The sequence below is a fragment of the Chinchilla lanigera genome, unplaced genomic scaffold (assembly GCF_000276665.1).
Source record: "Chinchilla lanigera isolate Chin_1 unplaced genomic scaffold, ChiLan1.0 scaffold00012, whole genome shotgun sequence".
NCBI classification, from domain to species: Eukaryota; Metazoa; Chordata; class Mammalia; order Rodentia; family Chinchillidae; genus Chinchilla; species Chinchilla lanigera.
The window spans coordinates 15,448,661-15,471,026 of NW_004955413.1; the positions used below are offsets into that span (position 1 = coordinate 15,448,661).

A 22,366-nucleotide genomic window follows, 5' to 3' on the forward strand; every position below is an offset into this window, starting at 1 on the left:
GAGCTCAAGGTCAGCCTGAACTGCATAGCGAGACCCTGTCTCAAAAAAAAAAAAAAAAAAAAATAAGGTAAAAAGAGTAAGAGAAACAAAATGGACCTAATTTTGAGAATAAAATGTTCTCTGACAAGAATTTAGTGCTGGGATGAACCTCACCACCTTCTAAATGAAAGTGTATTGGGTGATGTAATTCCTTTTCACCTCGGTGATGCCGGGATACAACATGGCACTGGGGCACGTGCAGTGCCGGGGGCTCACTTCCCACCCACCCGCACTTTGCTTATAAAGAGGAGCAGCCTTAATTTTAAAACAGTCACTTCTGCTAGTTAAAAACCTTGCCGGGTAGGATGGTGCACACCTGTAATCCCAGCACTCAGGAGACTGAGGCAGGAAAATCACTGTGAGTTTGAGGCCAGCCTGGGCTACATAGCACAACCCTGTCTCAAAAAAAATAAATAAATAAAATAAAACATAAGTCTTTCCAATGTTTTTCTCGTCACATACGTATTAGTTATATTCTATTCAACTGGGGCTTTTAGTTTTTAGTTTGACTTGAGTGCTCAGCGGTGTTGAGTCTTTAAAGGTAAACATTGTAAAAGAAACTTGGAGCTTTGTTTTTTAATGACATGCCTTTCTTTGAAGGGTCCAGATTACAGACTCTACAAGAGTGAGCCCGAGCTAACAACCGTGGCAGAAGTTGATGAGTCAAATGGGGAAGAAAAATCTGAACCTGTGTCAGAGATGGAAAGTCCAGCTGTTAAAGGTCAGCACTTGGCATATGCTGTGTCTCCTCTCACGTTTTGTTTTGTGACGTGTTAGCAGTGTTCCGTTTACATGCTGTCATGGTACATGTGCAAGTCTACAATCTGTCTGAAGCCTGTGGACTCACAAGGGTCTGAATTAAGAAATCCTCAGCCGGTAGGAAGAGAACATCATCCATAAACTATGCACATCACCCCAGTGAGACACGGGGCAGCGCTGCCCTTTTTTCTGAAACAGGGAATTGCTATGTAGTCCAGGCTGGCCTCAAACTCACAGTGATCGTTCTGCCTCAGCCTCCCCAGTGCTGGAATCTAGGCGCGCGCCATCACACTCCATGGTGCTGCTTTTAAGCCCATCCATACCTCCGGAACATTTATCCCAAGTGGGATGAAGACAGCAGACCAGGTCAGGTTTTACTGAGAAACATTTGATGACAAGTTTTTTGAAAGCTTTCCATTGTCTAAGGTTTTTTCCTCTATTTCAGTTTCTTTTGTTTGTTTTTTGAGAAAGGCTCTTGCTGTGTATATAGCTCAGGCTGGCTTTGAATGCACTAATATAGCCCAGGCTGGCCGCAGATTTGCAGTGATCGTCCTGCCTCCTTCTCCTGAGTGCTGGGATTCCAGGTGTGCACCACCATGCCCGCCCATCACTAATCATTCTTCAAGAAGTCAATATCGAAAAAAGGGTAACAAGGAAGGTTCTTCTAGATTCAAGAGATGTAAAAAAAAAAAACAGGGCAGGGAGGCAGCTCAATCTCAGTGGTAGAGAGCTCTTGCCTAGCAGGTATAAGGCCATGGGTTCGATCCCTGTAAGTACAAAAACATAAATATAATGCAGTACTTTGTGTGTGTGTATGTGTCTTTCTTTGAGACAGGGTCTCACTGTGCAGTTCAGGCTTGCCCTAAACTCACTTTGTAACCCAGGCTGGCCTTGATCTCGAAGTGATACTCCTGCCTCAGCCTCCCGAGTGCTGGGAATACAGGCGTGCGCCACCATGCCTAGCCGGTATTTAAAATTTTAATTGGAGTACTGTTTAAAAGAAAAGCTGTAAGGTTAGGTGTGGTGGTACCTATGATCCCAGTTCTCCAGAGGCTGAGGCACAAGGATTGCTGTGAGTTCAAGGCCAGTCTGGGCTACAGAGTGAGTTCAGTGCCAACTGAACTGCATAGCAAGACCTTTTCCCAAAAAGACCAAAAACAAGAAGAAAAGAAGAACTGTAAAGACATTGTTATAAGTATGGAAATTTAAACATGTTCTAGATATCAACTAATAGTATGATCTGCAGTGCAGTTTAAAAATAAAGTATTTTAGAATTAAAGAAGTTATATAAGCTGGGCATGGTGGCATACACCTCCCAACACTCAGGAGTCTGAGGCCGGAGGATCACCATGAATTCAAGGTCAGCCTGTGCTACGTAGTGAGTTTGAGGCCACCCTGACTGAGTCTACAGCCTGAACTCCTTAAAAAAAGTTACAAAGTTATATTAAGTGAAATATAAGCTGGGCATAGTGGCGCACGCCTGTAATCCCAGCACTGGGAGGGTGAGGTAGGAGGATTATTGTGAGTTTGAAATCAGCCTGGGCTACAAAGTGAGCTCAAGGCCAGTCTGAACTACATAACGAGACCCTGTCTCAAAAAGACAAAAAAAAAAAAAAAAATAGATAAACTAAATGTATAACAATAGCACATATACCTGAAGGAGGTTGGTATTAACATAAGGTCTTTAAAGCCAGGCATGGTGGTGCACGCCTGTAATCCCAGCACTTGGGAGGCTGAGGCAGGAGGATCATTGTGAGTTCGAGACCAGCCTGGGCTACAAAGTGAGCTCAAGGCCAGCCTGAACTGCATAGCGAGACCCTGTCTCAAAAAGACCAAAAAAAAAACAAGGAAAGATTGTCAGGCTGGGGATGTAGTGCAGTGGTAGAACACTTGCCTGGTATATACGCAGCCGCGGCTTGGATCCCCAGCACCAAAAGAAAAAAGCCAGTATTTTGTGAGGCCAAGGCAGGAAGATCACAAGTTTGAGCCCAGCCTGGACAACCTACCAATGTAGCAAGACCCTGTCTCAAATTTTAAAAACAGTTTTGAAAGGGGTTGAGGAGACAGTTCAGTATAAAGGCCCTGAGTCCAGTCCCTGGTACTGAAGGAGAAAAAAAACTAAGGAAGATAGTCAGTATGTATTAACATTTAAAATGCAGCTGCCTATATGGCGTTTATTGATACATTGGAATTTAAAGCTACTAAAAATTGAATGTGATGTTGAGTGAAAACATCAAATTTCAGAAAGGTACATAATACAGTATATGATTCCATATATATTAAGGTTTAAAATACACCAGACAAGTTGGAATATTTTCTAGAAGTTCAGAGGTCATAGCTAACACCTCTTTAACAAGAGGTGGTTAGCAAGAGAAAAGCGCAACAAATATATTTGATCATAGTTTTGTTTATTTTTGGTCCTTTTGAGACAGGGTCTCACTATGCAGTTCAGGCTGGCCTCGAGCTCTTGGCAGCCCTCCTGCCTCAGCCTCCCCAGACGCTGGGACTACAAGTGTGCCCCATTGTACCCAGCTTTATTTTTAGTTTTTTGCAGCAGGTTCTCACTGTGTCGTCCAGACTGGCTGCAAACTCGTGGCAGTCTTCCTGCCGCAGCTTCCTAAATGCTGGGATTACGGGTGCACACCACCACGCCCCGCCAGTAATGGTAGTGCTTCCACTGAGCGATGACTAAGTGGGTGGATTATTTTCAGATGAATTGGACACTTTGTCTCACCTATACATTTCAACTACAAAATTTGTCTCTGGGTACTTGTACTCATGAAAAACCAAAGTCAGACATCGTCCTGGCCAGCGGGGATTGCTGTGTTCTGTTCAATGAAGGCGAATGGAAGTAGTGTGTATTTCCAAGTCAGCTGTCCACAGAAATTCTGCCCAGACTGAGCCCAGTGCATGGCAACAAGCTGCTGTCCCGGTCTGTACACCCCGAGGACTCGGCGGGGGGTGCAGGCGGGGACAGTGGGAGACCGAGCGCGGGGTCTGAGGACTGAGCTGTGTGACACAGGACACCCTGCCCCCCCACCCCGGCAGGAGGTGAAGGGCAGGAGGGGAGCAGGCAGCCTCTCCCCCGGCCCCGCCTCTTCCGCTGCGCACCCGGCCCTGGGGTCCCGCGGCCCGTGGGCCGCACATACTCACACCTTGGCGGTGACCTTGGCGGCTGCTGCTGGCATTGTTAGCCGATGCTGCGTGGGGCTGTGCAGAAGCAGGGGAGGCGCACACCTGTAATTCCAGTGCTTTGGAGGATGGGGCAAGAGGACCGCAAGTTCAAGGCCAGCCTGGGCAACTTAGCGAGGCCCTGTCTCAAGATTTAAAAGAAAAGAAAATGAAAATCAAACAAAAGATGTGTGTGAGTCACTTAGTCCATCTGGGCGCTCGCTTTCATAGCTCACACGTGAGCGTGTTAGATGACGGGCGGCGTGACGCGGGCGCTGGGCCAGTGCTGGCGCGGGGTGCATTCTCTGCAGTTCGCCTGTCTGCCAGGCTTTAAAACGGTTAGCACGTGCGGAGCAGAGCGATCCATAGTACTGCAGAAAGAAAACCCGTCCTGCACGTCACCGTTCGTCCTGCGGTATCACTGGCATCTTCCACTCCTTGCCAGCTGGGGGTGCAGCTCCAAAACCCACGCTCGGCTGCTGTACGTGGGGCTCTGGGTCCCACCACCAGCGCCACGGAAAATACCAAATAAAAGCGGGTCAGAAGAAAGCCCTGCTGCGTACATGTGTGTCCTAGAACTTACTGCTGTCTTGGTTTTAGGCTCCCACTTTCCAGTTGGTGTCGTCCCTCCCAGAACAAAGTCACCAACGCCCGAGTCCTCAACAATAGCCTCGTACGTGACCTTGCGGAAAACCAAGAAGATGCTGGACCTCAGAACGGTACGTGTGCGGTGCGAATGCTGCGCTCTCCGCTGCTTCTCCCGCTGTCTTTCTGTTGGCGTGTGGTGGTTCGGTTCGTCTGTTGTGGTGCCAGGCACTGGCTCCAGGGCCTTTGCACTGAGCTCCCTCCCCAGCGCTTGTTTCTCTTGAGGTAGGGACTTGCCAGATTGTCCAGACTGGGCTCGATCCTCCACCTTGGTCTCTCAGTGCTGGGGTTACACTTGCTCATTTTTAATGTCTTTTCGAATTTTTTTTTGTATATTATTTTTTTAAAAATCTACTGAGCTTTTTTCAAAAATACTACATTTAGAGAATTAATACCTCGGAGAAGAGGCCTGATCTCAATGTTTTCAGGTCAGCTTTAATTCCAGGTCTTGGTCCATCATCGGTGGAAATCGTCTTTGTTGAGGGAGGAATATTGGGTATGAAACTCAGCCTTCGTAACAAACCACATGCCAGCCTTCCCTTTGTTTTTATTTGTAAGAGAGGGTCTTGCTACATTGACTGAGCTAGGCCCTGCTCTGTGTGTGTGTGTGTGTGTGTGTGTGTGTGAGAGAGAGAGAGAGAGAGAGAGAGAGAGAGAGGGAAAGAGGGAGGGAGGGAGAGGGAGGGAGGGGCTAAGGCTTAAACCCAAACTCGCATGCATCTGAGGCAGGCACTCTACCCCAAGCTGTTCCCAGCCCCCTTTTTGGCTTCCTGGGACAGCGTATCGCTACATAGTTTAGGTGGGCCTTGGACTCATTATGAAGCCCAGGCAGCCACCTTCCTGCCTCAGCCTCCCAGGTGCTGGGATCACAGGTGTGTGCCTACCCTACTGATTCTGGCTTTTAAATGACATTACATAACCTCCATAAACAATGCCAGCAGCAGTTCACTACAGGTCATTGCCACTTTTCATGTACGTGTCCCCCAAAGGCTGGGCACGCAGCCAGGGCACTGCAGGAAAGCTGCCCTGTGCCCTAACTTGCTGGACAAACAGACATGTTGTGTGTCCACCCAGAGTTTATGGATTCCCTAGCTCGCCAGCAGTGTGAGGTCTCTCAGGGGGAGGAGTGCGGGTGTGCTGGTCCTCTGGTTGCTGTCTGTTCTGACATTGACGACATGGTTCTCTGTGAGACTCATTGCACCAGCAGGCTTTTTTATGGATTAGGAGAGTGTTTTCTTGGGCAGTTAGTATGGTATGATAACAAATCAAGAGAAAAAAGACGAAAAACAGTGAACATTCAGATTAAGAGAAAATGTTAATATTCAGATCAAGAGAAGATGTTAATAGCATGGCATTAAGGCACAGGCCTGCAGTCCCAGCACTCTGGGAGGCTGAAGCAGGAGGGTCCCAAGTTCAAACCCAGCTGGGCAGTTTAGCAACTTAGCAAGACCCTGTCTCAAAATCTGTAAAGGGCTGGAGATAAAACTCAGTGTGGAGGCCCAGGATTCATCCCCAGTACATTAAAAAAAAGAAAAAATAGTGGCCAGGCATAGTCCCCCGTACTTGTAATCCCAGCCCTCTGGGAGGCTGAAGCAGGAGGATCACAAGTTCGAGCCCAGCCTGGACAACCTGAGGACTTAGCGAGACTGTGGGGGTGTAGCTCAGTGTGGAGGACTGGGTTCAGTGGCTTTCTCTTATTTTACATCTGTTAGGTACTGAAGAAAGACTTTCGCATAACCCAGATACTGGAGAGGAAAATACAGACGTCACAATAGTTACATAATTGTAATACAGGAGAGGCCTTGATCAGTGAAACTCACGGGCCCTTAGCAGAGAAGTTCCAGGGTGAAGGAGCCGCGTCCGTGCATCACTGTGTGTTTTCATTCATTCCTTTTTTATTTTTTTCATTCATTCACTTCTTTGGGGAGTTGTTTGCTTTGGTTTTGGCTGTGGTTTATGCTGCGAGGACAAACCCAGGGCCTCCCACGTGCCAGGCAAGAGCTACCCGCTCAGCCCTTATAGATCATTGCTGTGTGTGTGACACTGTTGATGGGAGCCAAGCGCACTCTGCCATTGAGCCACGTCACCAGCCCCTTCTCGCTGGTGACCAAGTCTTGCTAAGGTGCCCAGGTGGCCTTGAACTTGCGCTTCCTCCACGTCAGCTTCCCGAGCAGCTGGGATGACCCGTGTGTGCTGCCACACCCGGCCAGTCCTTTTTATGGACAATGTTAAAATAAAATGTAGTACAGTAATAACATGAAAATAATACGGAACGTAAATACATGAACTTGCTCAGACCAGCAGTAATTTTTAAGATGCCGGGTACAACTCCAGTAAGACGCTTGTTCTCTCCGTAGTGTGAGTGAAGTTGTGCGCAGCGGGACGGCACGGAGATGGAGGTCACAATGTGACGACATTTTCGCACATGCACAGAAAAGTTTAGAACAAAAAATCTTGTGTGTTAGGGCTGGTGGTTTAGCTCAGCGTCAAAAGCGCAAGGTCGTGAGTTCAATTCCTGATACCAGAAGAAAAGACAAAAAAAAAATTTTGTGTGCAGAGCTCACATTTATCTATTGCTGCCAAAACTAATGGGAAAGCAGGGGATATAGCTCAGTGGAATAGCACACGGCCTAGAGTGCAGGAGGGCACAGAACCCATAAAATGGAAAAGTAAAAAAGGTAGGAAAGTGCGAAAGTAGTCACCTTCCTAATCAGTATCTAGAATTTTTTTTTAAATTTGTGTTTTCTGATTGTAGGGGTGTATGTGTGTGGTGTGTATGTTTGAGAGAGAGAGAAAGAAGGCGCTGGGGATTCAGCTTAACGGCACAGCGCCTGCCTGGCAAGTGCAAGGTCATGAGTTCGATTCCCGGTACCGGAAAAAAAAGAGAGAGAGACGAGAGAGAATATATCTTGCTGTGTTGTCCAGGTCTCCTGGATTCAAGTGATCCTCCTGCCTCAGTCTTCTGAGTAGCTATTAAAACTACAGCACAGCCACCACACCTTGTTTTTATTTTTGTAAAAGGCGATTGTAAATAAGTGAGAATCATCTATTCTGCATATAAAGATTTTTCACTTTACTTTCTATTTGCGAAATTTGGTTTGGTGTGGGTTGGTTTTTGGTTTTTTGAGACAGGGTCTCACAATGTAACCCCAGCTGGCCTTGAACTCAGTATGTAGGCCAGGCTGGCCTCTAACTTATGGCAGTCTTCCTGCCTCAGCCTCCTGAGTTCTTGGATTACAGATACAGCTTCTCTTTATAATGCATTATTCTACATAGTAACAATATTCTCAAGTCTGTAGCTCCTGCTGCACAGATGCATTATCGATTTTGGTAGAGAGAAGAGGATCTTAGCAGTGAATCAGGTTGACTGCTTGGTCACAGAGACACTGGGATTCTTTCAGAACGTCCAGTCATCCCTGTGTCGTGTCTGGTTCCCAACCAGGAAACCAAAGACGTCGCATCTGGGGGACAAGCACCGCTGCTGGGCTGTCTGAGCAGCCCTCTGGGGTTGTAAACTCAGCCCCCCAAAAATTAAAGGGGCAAAGTTTAGTGAAAGGAGGACACTGTCTTTGTAAAGAAGGAAAGGAAGTGAGGGGGCAGACAGCTACCCTGATGAGAGATACCAGGGTAGGGGCCTCCAGAAAGATGGAGGACCTGTGGGCCTTTTGGTTTTGGCTGCTTTTATAGGGGTCAAGTCCCCCCCCCTGCCCCAGCCGGAACTTGCCATAACCTCACTGGCTCCTGGCACCTCTGCCTCTGCCGTCCTTCCTGTGGTCTACCAGCTTTCTACTTGTGTACTAGTCCCTGCCAGACCTCTCTCATCCTCGGGGTGGGCGGCAGGTTAGTTAGGGTTATAAAACGGTGTGTGGGTGCCGGTTGTACTCTCTGACTGTACGATGCATATAGGGCCCAAGTGGATACCTATGTACAGGGTGTATATACACGTGTTTTCATGCGCAGGTGTGAACACACAGTTTGCGTGAGAGCTGCCCCCAGAGTTAGTCAGCACCCCCTTAGTCTCCCCTGTATTGCACGGGGGGTAGAGAGGGGCGGCTGTCTCAGCTTGGCTGTGTGTCCTGCCTGTCAGCTGTTTCCCTCTCTGGTCTCTCTGTCCTTGGATTACTTCCCAGGGGAATCTCTAGTAAGGTTTGTTTTCAGGATTGTTGTCAGGATTAGCTAGAACGGCCGGGGATATAGCTCAGTGGCACAAGTGCCTGCCTGGCAAGCACAAGGTCCTGAGTTCGATTCCTGGTACGCCTCCCCCCCAAAAAAAAAAAAAAAAAGGATTAGCTAGAAGACCTAATGAGGCCCCTGTACAGGTTTTTTCCCTGTTTACAAACCCCTGCCCCTACTGCTATTATTCTTGGTCAGCTCCTGCCAGTTCAAACCAGAGAACAAAAGAGACCTGTACATTGGATTCTACAGAATATTTACTTTAAAATTTTTAAACTCTTCCGTTTTTATAAAGTGGGGCTAGGTATGGTGGCGCTCACCTGTAATCCCAACACACTGAGAGGCTAGAGCTGACCAGTGCAAGCCCAGCCTGGACAAATGGGTGAGTTAGTGAGACCTTGCCTCAAAATAAAAATAAAAAGGGTGAGTCCATAGTTCAGTGCAAAGCAAAAAGGAAATGGGGGTGGGGTACTGTGTTCTACCCCTCGATCTGAAAAGAAAAAAAGAATAAAAATATGGAATATATTAGAAGAAAAGCATAAAAATTAGCGATACATAAAAGATCAAATATGATACCCAGACTTATAGAAAACAATATGTGATAGCTATTACCATTGGCCATGAAATAGGTGGTGTTTCTCTTATTTCACAGCAAATGCGTCACTGCAAACACATTTTCATTAGATTGAAAAACCCTGATCCATAAACACTCTGCCTCTCCCCTTTTTCTCGTAGCTAGTTTGACTTCCGTGCATTTTCCTGTTTCAGGGACAGCGAGCATCCATGGCCCGTTTGTGGTGGGTCTTTTGCTTTTGTTGTTAAACCAGGAAAACGCCCTCTCCTTCCGGCCCCGCGAGTCCTCCTCCTATCTGTCTTTCTGTCCCTGCCCACGCCTCGCCCTTTACAGTGGAGGAGAGAATGACCGCGTGGCAGGCCCTCCGCTGTGGGTTCCGAAGCAGACCCGGCCGCCCCGGCCCCGTCCCCGTCCCCGTCCCCAGGCTCACGTGCTCCTCTCTTCCAGGAGCGGCCGCGGAGCGCGGTGGAGCAGCTGTGCCTGGCGGAGAGCGGCCGGCCGCGGATGCCGGTGGAGGAGCAGCTGGAGCGCATCCGGCGCCACCAGCAGGCCTGCCTGCGGGAGAGGAAGCGGGCGCTCGCAGTCCCCATCGCCATCGCCGGGGCCACCGACCCGGGCTCCGCGCAGAGCCCTTCGAGCGCCAGGGAGACCCCAGGCAGGGCCCCGCAGGTGCGCCCGCTGCTTCTGGTTGTCCTGTGTACAGTGTGGCGTCGCTGGGATTTCGCATGCTTGGTTACGGGACAGATGGGTTTCAGCAGCCTGCAGTATAGTTCTTTTGGATTCTTTACTTCTTACAGTAGTAATAGGCCACAGCAGCATAGTAAAATGACAGTGACTCTGGCCTTCAGAGACCAGAGCCAGCCAGGCGTGGGGGCGCACACCTGACATCCCAGTGCTTGGGAGGCTGAGGCAGGTGCATCACAAGTTCAAGGCCAGCCTGGGCTACGCAAGGACGAGGTGGGGGAGGGGCAGGGCCAGCCTCAGGAGTGGGTCTTGTACAGCACCAGTTGTGGGCTTAGTCTTCTCTGCTGAGAGCTGATGGTACCACGTGACTGCCTGCTACGGAGACATAAGAAGATAAGAGCATTTCAACTAGTGTGAGATGCCGAGCAGGTCACCAAAACAGCCCCCACTTCCCTTCCAGTAAAATGCCTACTGCTGTCACAGCTTCAGCCTTGTGAGAGGCCCCTCGCCTTTCCTGTCCCTCGCTGCCCCTCTTCCTGCGTGGGGCAAAGACAGCAGCCAGGGAGCCCTTGCAGCCGCTGCCCTCAGGTCCGGCCCTGTCCGGCCCTGTCCCTCTCCCACCCGACCCAGAGCCTCCCGGCCCCAGAGCGCCCCGTCCTGCCGCACAGGCCTCGCCGGTGGGGACTGCTGTGAGCGGGCTGATGGCGCGCTCCGCAGATAGAATGTGGCTTCTGTGGGAAAGAGGAAGGAGAAAACAGGGCTTGTTTGCTGCGTTGGTTTTTGTAGAGCGTTTCCTGTGTGTGGAGGTACACTTTGCCCAAACCTGCAGGCACTGCCAATAAAATACGCAGGCATGCCAACCAGGAGTCTAAAAACATCGTGTCTTTTGGACAGAGCCAGAGGGACGGCGTGAAGGAGCTGGACACTGTGGGTAGAGAAAATGACATAAAAGCAAGCTACGACGTTCCTGTTGTGGACACCGTCCAACTAAAAGAAGCTGAGCCCCAAAATACGGATCATAGCCAAGAGGTAAAGAGGTCTGAAAGCTAAAGCATGAGCCTTTAAGCTATAAGGCCAGAGATCTAAATGAAGTGCTGGGTTTCCTTTCATCTTATTGATACATTGGCTGCATAAAGTATACATTAGTGAAAACTTTGGAGCATAATCAAAGCTAGAGTCAATTACTGTTAACCCAGTTAAAGAATAATCCCAAGTGGGGCATTGTGCTATTCACCTATAGTCTCAGCTGGTCAGGAAGCTGAAGCAGGAGGAGGGTTGCAAGTTCAAGGCTAATCCAGGCAACTTAGCAAGACCCTGCCTCAAACTAAAAAGGATCGGAAGATAGTTCAGCATTCCCTCCACTTAGTCCCCAGGATCAGGGAAAAACAAAGAAAAAGAGCATTGTATCCCAACAGCTGGGTGTTAACAAGGCAAATTATCTCTTCGAACAAATAACTTTTTTTTTATGTCCTTAAATTTAAAATGTTAATATTTTTAACATACTTGAGTCTAGACTTACTATCAGTAAATGTTTGAAATAGTATATAAATTTGGGGGAGATCATACTATAAGAAGTTGCTTTGGAATCATTTTAGATTTATTAATATATGTCATAAAAGTGGTTTGAAAAGGAAATTTGTCTCCTTCCTCTCTAGTGTAAAAGAACCGAAAGTGTATTTAGTGAAACGGTGTCCACACCTGAGCCAAATGGAGTGAGTTCTGAGGAGGTGGTGGATGAAGACAGTAACAAAGGGAAGATACCCAGGGATGTAGCACACAGGTAACAAGGAAAGAACTGTGTTAGCCCTTCGTCACTAGCACCACATACCCGAGTGAAGCAAGCTTACAGGAAGAGAGAATTCTTTTGGCTCGCGGCTTCTGAGGGGTTGGTCCGTGGTGTCTCAGCGCCGCTGTGTCTGGGGATGTGGGATGTGGCCCCAAGGCTCCTCTCCCCGGTAATGCTGTACAGCTGTGATCTCACTGAGGTTAGAGCCCTCGGAATCCCATCGTGTCTGGACACTGCTGCCTTAGGGACCAAGCCTTTGACACAGGGAAAGAAATCATTCATAAAACTGGAGAACTGCTTAAAAATGATGAACTTCCAGGCTGGGTGTGGTGGCACATGCCTGTAATCCCATCACTTGGGAGGCTGAGGCAGGAGGATCACCAAAAGTTCAAGCCAGTGGGGCTACATAATGAGTTGAAGGCCAGCTTGAACTCCAGAGCAAGACCCCGTCTCAAGAAACCAAACAACAACAAAAAAAAATGAAATTCAGTCAATAAGTATCAGATTCCAATTCCAGCGCAGGAGCTGCAGGCTCTCAAGCCAGGTGTACAACCTTCCTAAACTATAGGTTCCACTTGTAAGAATGAGAATAATCTAGCCAGGGATATAGCTCAGCAGCAAAAGCATCTGCCTGGCAAGCGCAAGGTCCTGAGTTGGATTCCCAGTAAAAAAAAAAAAAAAAAAAGAATAATCATACTCTTATTTCATCAGTCTGTTGTAAGGATTAAGTAAATACATTTACAACACTTAAAATGTGCTTAGCACTTAGGATAATACCTCATTAAAATAATGCTAAAAGCCAAGCGTGGTGGCATATGTCCATAATCCAGGAGGCTAAAGCAGGAGAACCACAAGTTTGAGGCAAGTTTGGGCTACATAACACATTCAAGACTGGTCTAGGGCTGGGAATTTAGCTCAGCAGCACAGCACCTGCCTGGCAAGCGTGAGGTCATGAGTTTGATTCCTGGTACTGGAAAAAAACAAAAACAAAGAAACAAAGATTTGTGCATGAATTTTGGGGCTGGGGATTTAGCTCAGCAGCACAGCACCTGCCTGGCAAGCACAAGGTCGTGAGTTTGATTCCCGGTACCGGAAAAAAGCCAAAAAAAAAAGACTGGTCTAACCTATGTAGCAAGACCCTCATAAACAAGTAAATACTCCATGCGTGCCAGAATGTCCTTAAGCTGTAGCAGAGTAAGGAACTCAGCACTCAGCATCACCTATATGGGTGAGCAGCTAGAACAGAAACTAATCAGAAGTCTAGGTTCTCTGATGAGCGTTCCAGAAGTTATGGTGATCTGCTGTTTTTTTCTTTTTTGTCTTTTTGAGACAGGGTCTTGCCATGCAGTTCAGGGTGGTCTTGAGCTCACTTTGTAGCCAAGGCTGGTGTCAAACTCACAATGATCCTCCTGCCTCAGCCTCCCAAGTGCTGGAAATACAGGCGTGCACCACCACAGCTGGCTGCTTTTATTTTTTACATGTATTTCTTCGTGTGTGTACGCTGCAGATTGATCCCGGGGCTTCAGGCATGCTAGGCAGGTACTGTCTAACTGCACTGCATTGCCAGCTGGGGCTATATTTCTTAAGAACATACCCTCAGTCTCACCCCTGGAAAAAATTACTAGAGCTAGAAAAAGACGTGCTGGCCAGGCGTGGAGATGCACACATATAATCCTAGCACCCGAGAGGTTGAGGCAAGAGGATTGCCTCAAGTTCAAGGCCAGTTTAAACTACATAATGAGATCCTGTGTGGTGAAAACAAAATGTGCTGTGATTTAATGTTACTGAGAATGTCTTTTATTTCGTCAGTGAATAGCAAGTTTGAATTTGAAAAGTATTTGGCTGTGTCTGACTTAAAGAATGTAGACTGAATTTTTGTATTAATATGCAGTAGACACAGATTGCAAGGTAACCAGCACACTAAACGTCCATAGGCTTGCTGGGTAAAGTGGGCGGCTCACGCCTGTAATCCCAGTGCTCTGGGAGGCTGAGGCTGAGGCTGAGGCTGCAGATCACAAATTCAGGCCAAGCAAGGGCAACTCAGTGACTTAGCCAGAGCCTGTCTCAAATTTTTTAAAAAAGGGCTGAAGAGGTCGCTCAGTGCACAGGCTCTGAATTCAATCCCCAGTACAAAAAAGAAATTTTTTTTTAAATGAATTTAAAATGTTTCAGTGGCTCATGCCTGTAATCCTAGCACCGGGGAAGCTGAGGCAGGAGGATCGCTGTGAGTTCAAGGACAGCCTCAGCTACAAAGTGAGTTTAAGGCCAGCCTGAAGTGCATAGTGAAACCCTATCTCAAAAAGACAAAAATAAAATAAAATGTTTCAACAACAAGAAAAACACAAGTTGACCATGTTGAAGTATGCTAAAGAGTCAACTCTTAATCCCAAAAGTAGGTACATAAAGCAAAAGAATCAATTATCTATCTTGCTCTTCCCAAAAAAGCTGTAACAGAACAGTTTGAGGAATGCCTTTTCTTTCCAGAAGATTTCTGATCAGTAAGGTGTGAGGGTCGTGCAAGTGGTTGTTTCACTGACACTCAGGAAATAATGGATTCAGGACTAGGACTGAAGCTCTCTGCTGAAACACTTCCCTCGCACACATGATGTGCTGGGTTCGGTTCCCAGCACCACAAAGTGAACCTGGGCGTGGCGGCACACGCCTGTAATCCCAGCACTCAAGAGGCTGAGGCAGGAAGGGTGTTGCAAGTTCGAGACCAGCCTGGGCTACAAAGTGAGCTCAAGGCCAGCCTGGAAAAAAAAAAAACAGCCTGAACTGCACAGCAAGACCCTGACTCAAAAAGACAAAAAAATAATAATAATGGATGTGCACAATACTCAGTGGCTGCTAATGCAGTTAGCTGGAAATCTTACAGGGAGCCAGATGATCAGCAAATGGAGCTGCCCACCGAGCCGCTGATCCCTTTTTACCGCTCTGTGTCTGCAGCTCGAAATCACTGCACTTGCTGTGGGCGTCACTGCATGGACAGCTCACCGCGGCATCCTCTTTACTTCCCCCTCTTACATCTTTTTCTCTCCACAAAGCCTTCTTTCCTCTGGCTCCTGTCATCTTTGCTTTTGCTCCTGAAATTATTTATATTTGGGGTTTCTCATAGAAGAGAAACCAATTTGTGCCATCACAAAGAGAAACAATCCATTAATGAGACAGTGACTGAGACCCAGCTAGTGAAGTATCACTGGGTACCCACCAAACCTGAATGTGATCAAGCCTCACAGTCTTGGCTGGGCGAAGTACCCCACACCTGTAATCCCAGCACTTGAGAGGCTGAGGCAGGAGGATCACTGCAAGTTCAAGGCCATCCTGGACTACACAACGAAACCCTGTCTCAAAAGGAAAAAAAAAGTCACAGTGTGGAAAACTATATAGGATAAACAAGGCTCTTTTACAGATGAATACCAAAGAATAAAAAGGATACAGCTTATTTTAAAATAGACCTTAAGGGGCTGGGGATATAGCTCAGTGGTGCAGTGCCTGCCTGAAAAGTGTGAAGTCCTGAGTTCGATTCCTGGTACCAAAAAAAATAAAGTAGACTTTAAGAGACTTGTCACAGCCAGGTATGGGAGTATGCACCTGTAACCGCAGCACTTGGGAGACTAAGGCAGAAGTATCGTTGCAGCTTAGGCTACACAGCAAGACGAAAAGAGAGAAAGAAAGAGAGGCTTGTCAGACAACACAGTGAATGTAGACCAAGCTAGCCTTGAACTCCTGGCAATCCTCCTGCATCAGCCTCAAGTGCTGGGATTACAGGCGTGCGCCGCCATGCCCGGCTTGATGGTTTTTCAATAGCATTGTGCAACACTCAGGAAAATTTAGCCAGTGATTGGGTATTTGAGGGCATAAGAATTAAAACAACATACTGAAACATTTATATATTAAATATCATATATAGGAGAGAAAGGTAATTAAAAGAATTAAGGTTATTATATAAATGGACCAACTTCCCATAATGAGTGTAACATTAGGTACTAATAAGGAATGATATGTACTAAGAAAAAAAAATTTTTTTTTTTTTTAAATAAAATACCCCCATCATGTCTGACTGGGCATGGTGGTGCACACCTGTAATCCAAGCCCTGAGGCAGGAGGGTCTCAAGCTCAAACCCAGCCTCGACTATATAGTGAGAGCTTGTCTCAAACAAAAAACAAAAACTCAAGTCTGAACCTCCTTTAAATTAGTTTGGGCAAGGGCTGGAGCTGGAGCTCCATGGTAGGGCAGCTGCCTAACGGTGGTGAGGCCCTGGGTTCAGTCACGGGGTGGGAGCTGATGGGGTTTAGAGGAAACAGGATCGGCAGAGTTGTGGGCACCCTGGAAGCAAGGCTGCAGGCTTCGGGTGTCATCACCTCTGAGCTTCCTGTGTTTGGGATTTCCTTAAGAGTGAGAAGGAAGGAAGCCAGGCATGGTGGTGCACACCTGTAATTCCAGCCCTCTGGAGGCTGAGGCAGGATCATTGTGAGTTTGAGGCCAGCCTGGGCTACAAAGTGAGTTCAAGGCCACCCTGAACGGCAAAACAAGACCCTGTCTCAACAAACAAACAAAAAAAAAGAATGAGAAGGAAGGAAAGAGGGACCCCAAGCAGATTGTTAGCCATGGGTAAATGCAGGTGGGCAGTGCCATCTTTTCTGTATGGTTACAAGTTTAGTTAAAAGGCTGGACGGAGGGATGGACTGTATTCTGTAGTGAGTGTTAAAGTAGCCATGTGCTCTCATTAGCCCCGAAGGTGAGACGCAGATCCCCAACCATAAACCGGAAGGCCATTGTGAGGAGGACACCAAGGACAGCGTTCAGCAGGAGGAGGAAACTGTCACTTCCCAGGAGTCGACGCCCGTGATTTCCAGAGAAAACCAAACACCTGCGGGTAGGTGCGGCGTGGTGCAGGTTCTTGCCGGGCAAGGCCTCCGAGCTTTTTTCTTTCCCCTCAACGTCTGAACTCATTCTTCCTATGGCAGTTCTAGAAAGGGAGCCACTTAATGGCCTTCTCTGCAGATGAATTCACAGGGGTGGCCGGGGGACTGGACTAAGACGGGAAGGGCTCTGCTGCCACATCTGCTCCTTTTTTTTTTTTTTTGTCTTTTTGAGACAGGGTCTCGCTACGCAGTTCAGGCTGGGCTTGAGCTCACTTTGTAGCCCAGGCTGGCTTCGAACTTGCAACGATCCTCCTGCTTCAGCCTCCCGAGTGCTGGAATTACAGGCGTGGGCCACCACACCCGGCTCACGTCTGCTCTCATACGATGCTGCAAGCTGTTATGGTGGCCCACACCTGTGAGCCCAGCACACTGGGAGGCTGAGGCAGGAGGATCACAACCTCAAGCCCAGCCTGGGCTACTAAGGGCCTCCTGAGACCCTGTCTCAAAATTGCAAAGGTGCTGGGTTCAATCCCCAGTATCACAACACAATGCATTCGTAGAATGGGTATGTTTACTCTAGCACTTGCAGTAGTCTGCACCGGAATTGTTCTCTGATAGGAGATCACCATCCTTGCCATGGTAAAACAAGTGTTCCGTGCTGCCGCCCCTGTGGGAGCAGGGTGCTGGGGATAGAACCCGTGGCCTTGTGCATGCTAGGCAAGCGCTGTACCCATGAGCCGCAGGCCCAGCCCTGCTGTTGGCGTTTGGCTCATCACAGGCGCGTTTTCTTTCCCTCTGTGACTTTGGAGAGCGGGAGTGTGGGGCAGGGTCACACCACCGTGCAGACCTCGATCGAGCCTCACTCTTGTTCATACACAGAAGTTCATTCCCGGCCACCTTCGCCCGCTCCCTCCCTTTGGCAGAAGGTTAGAGCCGGGAGATTCGGTCCTGCTTGGAAGAGCCGGGTTAGGGCAGAGCCGCCCCCATCTCCCGCACGCAGCTGAGGCCTGTGTGTCCCCTGTGCCTCCCGGGACCGGCACCGGCACTTTGCCGCAGCACCTGTGTGGCGGCGTGCAGAGGCGATGGCGCTGTCCGCAGCCGCTTGGCACCAGTGTCTTGCTCGCAGGGCTGCGCGGGCGTGGCGTGTGACCCTGCCCTGCACTCCCGCTCTCCAAAGCACAGAGAGAGAACGCGTCTGTGATGAGCCAAAAGCCGACAGCAGGGCTGGGCCTGCAGCTCACGGGTACTGAGTGTGTGACGTGCGCATCTCTGTCCTTAGTGCGTGAGCTAGAAAAGACCCGTCAGCCAGGCTCTGAGAACAGCATAAGCCGCAGACACCTCAGGGCCAACCTCACAGGAGAAACGCGCCGCAGGCAGGCGTAGAAGTCCCTGCTGAGCACCTCAGGTCAGGACAGCCCCTGCGCAGGCAGCAGCTCCCGCCCCTTCCCGCGTGTCCGCGAGACGCTGACCTCCCGCTCTTGCTGTGTTGCAGTGAGAAGTCTGCCCCCGTCTCCCGAGTCCTCGGCGTCGCCGGTGCCATCTGCCCAGCCGCAGCTGACGGAAGGCTCGCACTTCATGTGTGTGTAGCTCCGAAGTACGTCGTCTCCTCTGCTTCTCGTTTGCTACTTGAGTGGCGCCCACCCCTTGGCACCAGGTCCCTGGGGACTGTACCCCAAGGACAGTTGGCAGAAGCAGTGGGCTTCGAGTTTGAACGCGACAGTGACCCGGATTGCACCTGGCCCACACGGGCCCTTCGGTGGCCTGCTGCATGACAGCCTTCCTCTGTCTTACTTCATTGTGGATTAAAGCGCCCAAGGGTGTAGGGGTGCCCTCCCTGCTCCTTCCAGGGCCTGGAGCCCAGGGCTCGCCGCCTGCGCACCAAGGTTTCAGCCAGTTGGGAGAGAGACTTGCATGTTACTGATTTTACAGGACAGAGAATGTGATACAGCCAACTGGGTGAAGTGTTAAAGTTCTGGGGGTTTTTTTGGTGGGGGGAGGTTTTTGAGACAGCGTCTCGCTATGCAGTTCAGGCTGGCCTTTAGCTCACTTTGTAGCCCAGGCTGGTCTCGAACTTGCAGCGATCCACCTGCCTCAGCCTCCTGAGTGCTGGGATTACAGGTGTGCACCACCACGCCGGCAGAAGTAATTAATCTTAAATCAGGGTGGCCGTGCGGACAGGGAGGAGGGGCCCTTCCCGCAGGGATCTTTAGTCTCCGCTTCTAGGCGGGAGGGTATACTCTCACTTCTCACTCTCAGAGCTCACAGGCAGCCGCCGGGTCCCTCAGCGGTAGCTGTCTGCTGTCCAAGAGCCCTGGGTTCAATCCCCAGTTCCGCTAAAAAAAAAAAAAATTACAAGCAGTTGCTTCTTTTTCCCTATATTTTCATACTCGCCAGCACTTTTTTTTCCTTTGCAGAATAACTGTGAGATAGAAAACATAATTTGTATGACTTCCCTGCATTTGTTCTCACAGTGCCTGTGAGGGCCTGGCACGCCCCGGGCCTTGGGCCTGTCCTGCCCCCACCTCAGAGAAACAAGCATACACACGGAAACATTCTGAGCACCGTTACCACACCGCCTTTGAATTCTAGGTCCTCAAAACAAACAAGTACAAACACCAACTTGGCGGGATTTACCCAGCAGTGTTTATTTTCTGGGATCAACTTCATTTACCCCTTTTTGTAGCTGCTGTGGTTTCATCCTTCTTCCCAACCAGGAGGAGTAACTGTCTGTAGCTCTGATTTGGCATCAGGTCTGCCCAGGGCCTGGCGCAGGCTGTGTTCTGTCCGCGGTCTCCGCGGGTTCAGGCCTCGGGTCCCGGCGCCCGGCCTCCCTGTGTATCTGTTTCCCCTCTCACATAAACTGCCTGTGCTGCTCGTGCAGGACACCGGGCCCAGGGCGGAAACGCTGTGCCCATCCGACTTCTCCCGCACAGCTGGTAGTCGGCCTCTGCCCGCCTGGGAGGGAGAAGGCGTACACGCAGAGCCATTCCCTTTTTTTTTGATTCAGTAAATAAATGGCAATTCAGTGTACACAGCCCTTTCTGGTAACAAAGGCTGTGCAGGGTTAAAACTGCAATGCATTCCCAGATTCCTTAAGTAGTTAGTGGGTTTTATTTTGTTTTTTCTTTTCTTTTTTGAGGGGACACCAGGAATTAAACTCAGGACCTTGCACTTGCCTGGTAGGCGCTGTGCCACTGAGCTATATCCCTGCCCCCGACTTTTGTGTGTGGATTTTTTGCTTTTATTTCAAGAACCGGTGGTATTACGTATTATACTGGCACAGTTGGCACAGTTACTGCCAGATATTTTCTAGTGTCACATCATGCAGCCACCATAGACAAGAAAACTCGTATTACCTTTTTTTTTTTTTTTTTTTTTTTATTTTCTCCGGTACCGGGAACCGAACTCACGACCTTGCGCTTGCCAGGCAGGCGCTTTTGCCGCTGAGCTAAATCCCCAGCCCCTCGTATTACCTTCTAACTGCCCGCTGTGCCTTTTTTTTTTTTTTGGCATGCTGGGATGGAACCCAGGGCCCCACACCCGCTGCATGAGGCTGTACCCGTGAGCAGCGCCCAGCTGTGTGCATTACAGTTACCCTTCTGAACTAGCAGTTCTGGCAGGACTTAGGAAAGCTTTATGAATGGACTGCATTAGAGGCAGCTTTCGTGAAGGTATGCAGATCTTTGCTTATTGCATTGATCTTTGGATTTAGCAACACATTTGGGTACATTTTTTGTTCTGAATTGCCCTTTAATTGCATTATGTTTCTTTGTGAATTATACTCATGGAAGTGAAGAACAGTCCTTTCGTTGTATTGTTTTGGGAATTTTGTGGCCACACTCGTCTTTTCTATGGTTGGGTCTCTGTCAGTTACTCCGGGACGCGGGCCTTTCTTGGCTTTGCAGGTGTCAAGAGTAATTTTTTTGTTTTACTTTCCAGCTACGCTGACTTCTGTTGAAACCGCTCACAGACCTTCAGCAGTGTAAGAAGATATTGTACAGTATATTTTAAATCTATGAAATTCATAGTTCTGATGCTTTTGATCCCAGAGCATCGTTTTATCACTTCTGGAAAATGTTCATTCCAGAGCAGCTTTCAGGCCACACGCACACTCCGCCCCGGTCGCCGTCCCCCGCCAGCTTGCCGCGCTCCCGAGCCCGTAGGTAACGGTGCTGTTCTCGTGCAGGCTCCGCCGGAGCTCTCTCAGTTGCTGATCTCCAGATTCGATGTTTCTGAAGTCTAGGTGAATTTATATTTCCTTTTGCTTTTTGGTACATAAAGTTAGTTATTATTTCCAATGAAGTTTGTTTTTCCCTTTTTTTTTTTCCTGTCCCATTTTGGCTACTGCAGTGCTTTATTTCACTCTTGATTTGTAAAAATTTTATATATATATATATTTAAAATGTGCCATTTTCTTACTGCCAGGTGAAGTACGTCCCTTTTTCTGCGCTAATTCTTTCCCAGATTGCAGTGTCAGCAGTTACTGCCGCTCGTCAGCTTGCACACAAATGTCATCACTTCCCTTTCCCTGAAAAGCAGTTACCAGTGTAGGTATCTTGGAGTACTGGACTTACACTTCATTGGAATAGAGTGTACAGCAATAAGCAGGTCTTCAAACCCTCCGGTACTTAGTGTGTGTACAAATGTAATTATGTTCATTGTGTATATACTATACAATGAGCACATGTAATGTATTAAAGGCTACTTCCTATTGTTTAAATGCAAATGTTCATATCTCATTTCTTTTTTATCATGTTAAATAAATGTTGATGTTCTTAGATCACTTGTGTTCGAGTTCTTCCCGTCTGAAATGGAAACTGTCATTCAGTGGCAGAGCGCTTGCCTGGCATACGCAAGGTCCTGGGTGCAGTGCCCAGCGTCAGAGAAAGAAAGAAAAGAGAAAAAGACTCAGGAGACTTCTGAAGAAAAAGTAGTCTGTTAATCCTAGAATCCTAGACAGCACCATAAAAGGACTTGTCTGTCTGACCCTCCCATGTCACAGCGGGAGAGCTGGGGGCCCAGAATAGACTGGCTTGCCGGCCTAATCCCATTACCTGTAACGGGTGCCGGGTGCCGATGCTGGGCCCGCGGCTCAATTTAGTGTTGTGCGGTCTTCTGCGTTCGCATTGTGTGCGCACACTCAGGCCCACGGTGACGGACTGGATGGGAGGGTGCTGGGCGGGCAGGGCCGGGCGGACGGAGCTGGGAGCCCTCCGGCCAGAGCGCGTCTCTCTCAGCACATTCTTTGCAGATGTTCACGCTCTTCAGAATCAATTACATTTTCTTTCCTCTGCAGCCTTTTGTCCGCGCTGTATATTGTTCCCAGGGCACAAGGAAATCCGATGCTTTCGGATTCCTGCATAGAGGGGCTCCGTCCACACTTGATCTTAGCCAGAAGGCCAAGAAGCGATGAGGGGCTCCGTCCAAACTGGCGCTGGCCGGGCCTTCCTTTTGCATGCTGTGCTGAAGGGGATTTAGCCTCACCCCACATGCAGATGGCTGTGAATTCACCTGCCCCGGGCAGGAGCGCGCACAGGAAGTGCCGCTGGACTCAGGCAGGGGACGGAAACGGTGCAGAGGCCGGGACTTGGCTGTGCGTCCCCGCGGAGCGTCTCCACGGCGCCTTCACAGGGCGGCCCTCCTCGGGGCACGGGGAGTCTCGCCTGTGC

At 48.9% G+C, this 22,366-nt stretch overlaps 1 protein-coding gene across 4 annotated transcripts in view; it reads left to right on the top strand.

The window, feature by feature from the left end:
* Plekha5 (pleckstrin homology domain containing, family A member 5) overlaps positions 1-21,477 on the top strand; it is a gene marked incomplete at its 5' end in the record, with an annotated part of 231,068 nt that extends 209,591 nt beyond the window's left edge. For all 4 annotated transcript variants that reach the window (XM_013511432.1, XM_013511433.1, XM_013511434.1 and 1 more), the window contains 8 exon segments: positions 640-760; positions 4,570-4,688; positions 9,809-10,030; positions 10,940-11,074; positions 11,701-11,825; positions 16,563-16,708; positions 18,190-18,291; positions 20,637-21,477. In XM_013511432.1, coding sequence (XP_013366886.1) covers positions 640-760; positions 4,570-4,688; positions 9,809-10,030; positions 10,940-11,074; positions 11,701-11,825; positions 16,563-16,708; positions 18,190-18,284 — 963 coding nt within the window.
* Positions 21,478-22,366: the final 889 nt, after the last annotated feature.